The 6,796-nt window shown below is 38.2% G+C and overlaps 1 protein-coding gene across 1 annotated transcript in view; it reads right to left on the bottom strand.

Moving 5' to 3' along the window:
• Window positions 1-274: 274 nt before the first annotated feature.
• The window catches only part of LOC107728740 (vesicular, overexpressed in cancer, prosurvival protein 1-like), a 30,219-nt gene continuing 23,697 nt past the window's right edge, over window positions 275-6,796 (bottom strand). Inside the window, exons 4-5 of the mRNA XM_016539028.1 lie at window positions 4,698-4,831; window positions 275-904 (exon numbers count right to left, since the gene is read on the bottom strand). Of these exons, the coding sequence (XP_016394514.1) occupies window positions 696-904; window positions 4,698-4,831 (343 nt within the window). The 3' untranslated portion in view covers window positions 275-695. The remainder of the gene's footprint in view (window positions 905-4,697; window positions 4,832-6,796) is intronic.

Genomic DNA, 6,796 nt, shown 5'->3' with positions numbered 1-6,796 from the left:
ATTCTGACTTTTTTCTTAGATGCAAACTGTCAATTGTGAGAAAAAGTTTGGCGAGATGAAGTCACGATGAGCTTTTCTAACATTATTTCTTTCTCGCAATTCAGAATTTTCTTCTAAGAATCGTTCGATAAACTTTCACGTTAAAAAGTTCAGTTCTGAGAAAAAAAAGACAATTGAAATATTGTTTTCTTACAATTGCGAGTTTGTTGAAGTCAGAAAAAAGTCAGAATTGCGAGATAAAAGTCACAATTACCTTTTTCATTTTGATTCAGTGGTGTTCATCAATATATCGTGATATTCACTGGCTGCAATACGATAAAACGCATGATCTGAGATCAGAATCGCTGTCTGTTAGGATTCTGATGGACAAGCGACTGGATGGATGTCACGTGTTTTCCACAGCATCTCATCCTGTTCTCCAGAAAGTCAATGGGTTGCTTCCACCTTGTCGAGGTCCACTTCAGCCCGTCGAGCCGCTTTTTAAAGAAAGGGGAAACTCTCAGTATCTTCTGTGCTTCATGACAGTTTCTTCAAAGCTCTGTCAGGTAGAGAAGTCCGTTTGAAATCCCGCATCCCATCAGGACGTTTGTTCTCTTCGTCTGTCAAACGATAACACAACAGACTGGGAGCAGGCAAGAAAGAGGCGTCCTGAAAACAAGCAAATAAAAAGGAGAGTTCCTGGAGACGGTGGTGTCTCATTGTGAGGATTGGCTGTGGCTCTTCTTCTCGGCGTTCTTGAAGACCTGCTCGTAGGAGGGCGGCGGGTGGCTGCAGTAGGAGGGCGGTGGAGGATACGAGCTCAGCATGTGTGCTGGAGCCGGCTGACCCGGGTAGGCAGGGGTCAGGGTCGTCGTCATGGCGCCGCAGGGGTCACCGTAGCCTTGCATGCCCGGTTGCTGGGAGACTGTTGGAGAAAGATTGAATGAAATCATGGGTGCTTCTCAATTCTTATTTGTGCATCCTCGCTTCCTTTCCTGGCATCTTAGCTCCACCCCTTCAGGATGCGAGGGAAGGACGCAAGGAAAAGACTCGAGGATGGAGGAACTGAATCGAGTGAAATGATATATCCTCGCTCACTCCCTTTCAAAGCGTCATCAGCTGCACTAAAGGGATCTGCCCTTATGTTGTTAAAGTTTGTTATTTAAGACATTCATAATAAATATTAATAAAGAAAGATGCCCTGTTTGAAATATATGACATGCATGGTTTATTTAAACTGCAAAGGGAAAATATGATGCGACTTGGCAAAGCTGCCATCCTACTGTGAGACACTTTTTTTTTTTTTATTCTAATAGTTTTTTTCTACACCACAGCAGCATTTAAACCAAAAAAAAAAGTATATGGAAAAGTATCATTTATAATTTGATAAATTACAAAAACAACGTATAATTTACATAAAACATTCTATATTTTTATATTTTAATAAATTGAATACACAAAGATTATATATTTTTATGTATTTTAATACATTTATTAAAACACACACACTCACTCACACACACTCCTGTGTGTTTTCTATAGTTTGTTTTTTAATAGTCACTTTTTTCCCCAAAAACTTGGACTCTCTCTGCTCCTGTACGCTATTTCAGTGTTAATGATACTATTATAGTTGTTATTTTTATATTTTGTTTTTGTTTTAATGTTAAAGTTTCAGTAATTTTGTTGTTTTTGTAATTTTTAGTATTTTTTATACGTGTATGTAGTTTTATTAATTCAGAAGAGAGACCAGCAGATCTGACATCAGTGTTTAACCAGATGATAATGCTGTTTATTAATATCAGATTTACAGGGACCGTTTTACAGCTTTACAGCGCTATCATTCAGATGAACTGCAGGAAACGAGATCTCTAGCCGTTCTGGGCACTTTGATTCAGTCTCTTATTGATGCCAGTTAGGTTTTGTTTTCTTCTTAAAATAGAGCACAGGTCAAGCACTTTGTTTTTCAGCTTCCCTATCTACTGTAAGATAAATGAGAGAGAGCTTTTCCTTTTTCATGTTAATTTGTCCTCTAAACAAAACTCTTAAAGAAATAAAAACCAGGGAATTACAGTCTTATTCAGATTCTCAATTAAATTTTCCACTCGAGCAGCAACTATAACGAGTCGCTTCATTTTCCCTCAGTTTTAAGAGCCAAACTAACGTGACCTATTTTTCACGTTTTAGTGGTTGGAAAAATAGTTTCACTATGAATATTGCCAGTTGTACACCGCAATGTTTTTATCTTTATATGTAATCAGTGCTACTCTTTGCCTTCAATAAGCTGCAGGGTTGTGTTTTTATGAAAACTGATCTCAGCTGTATGTACATTATTTGACATCTGCTGCATGCTGTCTTATCATTTCGACTCGTTCTTCATGCAAACGTGAATGTGAATTATACATTTATAATAAAATCCTAGCAGGAAAATGTGCAGCAATGCAAAGAAATGTTGAAATGTGCAACTATTCCATTGTTTTGAAATTATGACCATACTATTAATGCATGAAACTAGTGTGACAGAATCATTTATCAGCACTCTATTATCACAGCTTTCAACTCGAGTATTAACCAGCTAAAGCCTGGTTACTTTCACTTGTTCTCCATGCAAGGAAGAGACCGGAACATGTGATATGACATTAAAGCGCCATTTACACTGAGCTGACAAAAAACAGACCAAATCCACGCAACATCACAGCTCAAGTAACAAATATGAGTCTGGTATTTCTGCTTTTGACCCCGTGGCGTTGGTCTCCTCCGTGCATTACTGTAAGCTGGTTTAGCAAACTGAGAGATGAGCTGAAATGATTATCTGTTAACATGCACAGATGCAGCACAACTCTGAATATTCCTTTAAAGATCCACATTACAGCCTTATTTTGCTGCCAACCGAAGCAACACTTGATATGATGGAGTGTGACGAATGCATCGAACGCATGGAAACATCGAGCAGCTAATAATGCACCAGATTACATAATAGGTTTCCGGAAACAGTGTTTACTGCGTCTATTGAGAACAGCAGAGCGCTGTTGGCGACGGATCTGCTCACACACCAGAATGGCTCATTTAGCAGTTTTCTGCTGGTTTGGCACAGAGATGGGAAATAAATCAAGTCTGTGGTGAAGTGCCAACCTTGGCTCCGAGCGAGAGCCGAATAATAATAACGGCCTGTTACCGAGCCTAATAGTGAGGAAGAATTCGCTCTCTGTGTTTCCAAGCCAGCTAAACTGTGAGATGTTTTATAGCAGCAGCACAATCATAACCAGGAAGAGCTGTGACCTGTCACCGTTTCCCAAAACAACAACCTGAGCTCACCAGAGTCTCGTCTCCAACACTCCACATGTGCAGCAATTAGACTTAATGACTCAAAAACACTCACAGAGGCTCAAAATACACCACAGTCAGCTTTCTAGCTTACATTACCATTCAAAAGTTGGGTCAGTGAGTTTTTTTTTTCTTTTTAAGAATTTAATACTTCTATTCATCAAGTGTGCATTAAAGTGATCATTACACTGTAATAATATTTCACTGTTTTTACTGTATTTCTGATCAAATAAATGCAGCTTTAGTGAACAGAAGAAACATCTTATCAACCCCAAGCTTCTGAACAGTAATGTGTATAAAAATAGTATTTTCAAGGAAGGTTGTTGCTTAACGTCACTGTCTAGCCTACGAAGTCAATATCTACCTTATTCACTTCCTTAATAGAAGTTGCTGTTCTTATTGTGTATGATCGATCAGTTCACGTTTAAAGAAAGAAAGAAATGTAGTCTTTCATCTGTAATGTAAGAAGCTGCTTCTCCTCAGAAATGACTTTCTATTTCTCCTGCTCAAGTTTAACAAACATCTGCCTGCTGTTTCAAGAGAGAAATCGATCGCAAACTCTAGAATCTAACACCCACTTTCCACAATGCAACCCTTTCCTATTGGACATAATAATAAATCAATAAAGTAGTGTTGCACTTCATTAAGATGTCACATTATGGCAGTAAAATGAGCTGCGATGCTATCTGAAGCAGTGGTTCAGTGAGGACAGGAGTATGTCCCGATACAGTTTCATCTCTCTTTCCTTGAATGTTCTATAAATAAAGGCACAAGATCTGCCGAAAATGCAATCCCAGTCTAGGTAAGACACTCAGTGGTTTTCGGTACAAGATGCAAAGTGAGTTTTTTTTTCCCCTGAATTTATTATTTTATAATGTGTAATGTTTTGCCATGATTTATTCCACGCTATAAAGAGATATATTGCTAGCGCTGATGTTCACACAGAATGCGTTTGTGCTGAAAAACACCATACATTTTGATTTGACTTTTTGAGTTGATCCCTAAAACTACGGTAAGTGTCTACATTTTGACTAAGAAATATTTATCATTTTTCTTATTTTATATTATTTATGAACGTATATGATTAAGACAAGTTTGTATAACATTTCATATTTCATGCATCTTTTCTGCAAACATATTTAACATGTCATTTGATCTCTTCATGTGAGCTGCACTCGGGACAGAACTTTCTTTAACCAGATTGTTTTGTACGTTTTTAATAAGGAGAATGTTACTTGAATCATGCTGTATTTACATTAAGCTGACTACTTCGTTTTAATAAATCAAAATTGTTATCTTGAATCAGTCAAATCTTCTGGGAAAAAAAAAAATTCTGGATCAGGCCTGCAAGCTTCAGCGATGTCTGTGTCCAGATCTCAGTGCGAGTGAGCGCTCACCTGGCGAGCTGACCGGTTGTCTGGTGAAGGACACGTTGAATGCGGGCTCCTCGCTGAGCGCAGACAGATACATCCTCCGGCGAATGAAGAAGCCTGCGCCGCAGCAGAAGAGCACACCCATCATCAGCAGCAGCCTGCGAGACACACAGCACGTCTGGGATGATCAGTCGATTTGTCGCGTCCAGTGTAGACAGACTTTGGGGCCATTCACATGTCGCACCTAAAAACGCGTGGAAAACGCCAGCCGCGCCGTTCTCTCCTTCTTTCAAAAACACATTCGGGAACTTGCGCTTTCGTGGCGCCTGCCGTCGCTAAGTTGCCGTGACCTGCGCTCTCCACGACGACGTGGAAGTTTCAACAAAGGATAAATGGATTTCCAGCACTGAAAATCGCGTGCAGTAGCTCTGCTACTAAATGTATTTAAATGCGTATTTCTGTACAGCGGTCGCGTCCAGTGTAGACACCGCGTCTGTGTGTGAGCAAAGAAAACGATCAGTATAAATATAATGATCAGTAGCCTATACTAAACATCACACATCCTGCGGTGTGACTATCGCAGATGCGCACATCGCGATATCGATGCTGAAACGATATATCGTGCAGCCCTAGATCAGATAGATGATAAATGGCACATATTAACTCTGAACTATTCTACTGAAGCGCTAAATAATAAGGGGTCAAAGACGAGGCGTCCCGTTTTAGGGTCTGCATCAAATTAAACTTACAGAAGTGATTTTATATACACATATAAAGCATATTAAATGTTACTACTTTAATGCTTCAAGTAACTTTTGTGAAAATAAAAGGTCAAAATATGGGTGAAATATTTCAGAGTATCAGATATATTTAAGCAAAATGAAACAATATACTTATTCTGACCTGTACTTTTTTTTTATTTTTATGATATTTTAAATGATTAAAAACATCTTGCTGACAAATGGGTAAAACCTAGTGGTTTAATAAAGATTTATAATGACGATGAATTAATATTTTGGTGCTGCACTGTGATCCTTCTGGTTCTAAATATGTCTGACAAGATGTTTTGGGTAAATTAACTATAGTTACACTGAATTACATTTTTGCGAGTGTCTTCTGAAAATCATGGTAAAAATGTCTGATAGTCATTAGTTTTTGCTCAGAAAAAATAAGACTACACAGGACACGTTCTAATGTATGGGATGTTTTAAAGCTCAACATTTTAAAGCTGTATTAAACCTTTATTGTTCTGATGCTTGAAAACTGCTTTTAATCTTTGACCCAAAGATTACTGGAACCAGTTTTACAAGACAATACTAGTTCGGTTTTTCAGCTTCGGAATTTCACGTTTAAGTCAATGTTACTTGCTGTTTCTTTGTAATTATTTGTGAAATTCATAAAAAAAAACACATGCTAAAAATGTAGAAAAGCAGTTCTTACCAGAAATACCAGATTCTCTGGATGGAGGTTCCTCATTAATGGCTCATTAAGTATGCTAATGCATCGCAGTCGTTCTGGTGGGGCTCGTCGGTTTCTCTCACCGCTCGGCTCATTTCACAATATGGCACAAGTGTTGTCATTGTGTCAGTGTGGAGCGACTGAATGCTGTTCCTCTCTCGCTCCACACTGACACAATGACAGCACTTTTTCTGTGAAGAACACTGAAAGCACAACACCCTTTTTCCAAGCTGTGCCAACCTGTGCGATGTATTAGCATACTTAATGAGCCATTAATGAGGAACCAGCGGCAGGAGAACATGATTATTACCATCAGAGCAGCTAACAGCAGCATGACTGAATGAGAACATCATCAATAATACATGCATCAGAGATGAACAAAAGCAGAAATACACCAGCGTTTATCAGCCAGGTTAATATATTCATCGATTTAAATGAAGATCAACTCTAATCTTAAAAATTTTGATTTTTTTTTTTTTGGAAAGAAATCATAACTTTTTTGCATCAAGGATGTATTAAATTGCTCAAAAGTGAGAGTAAAGACATTTATAATGTGACAAAATATTTCTATTTCAAATAAATGCTGTTCTTCTGAACTTTCTGTTCATCTGTGAATCCTTAAAAATAAAATGCATCACAGTTTCCACAAAAATATTGTGCAGCAC

The sequence above is a fragment of the Sinocyclocheilus rhinocerous genome, unplaced genomic scaffold (assembly GCF_001515625.1).
Source record: "Sinocyclocheilus rhinocerous isolate Xijiao unplaced genomic scaffold, SAMN03320098_v1.1 scaffold2773, whole genome shotgun sequence".
Lineage (NCBI taxonomy): Eukaryota > Metazoa > Chordata > Actinopteri > Cypriniformes > Cyprinidae > Sinocyclocheilus > Sinocyclocheilus rhinocerous.
Note: the sequence above shows the minus strand (reverse complement) of the source record. Positions and strands in the feature narration are given on the sequence as shown.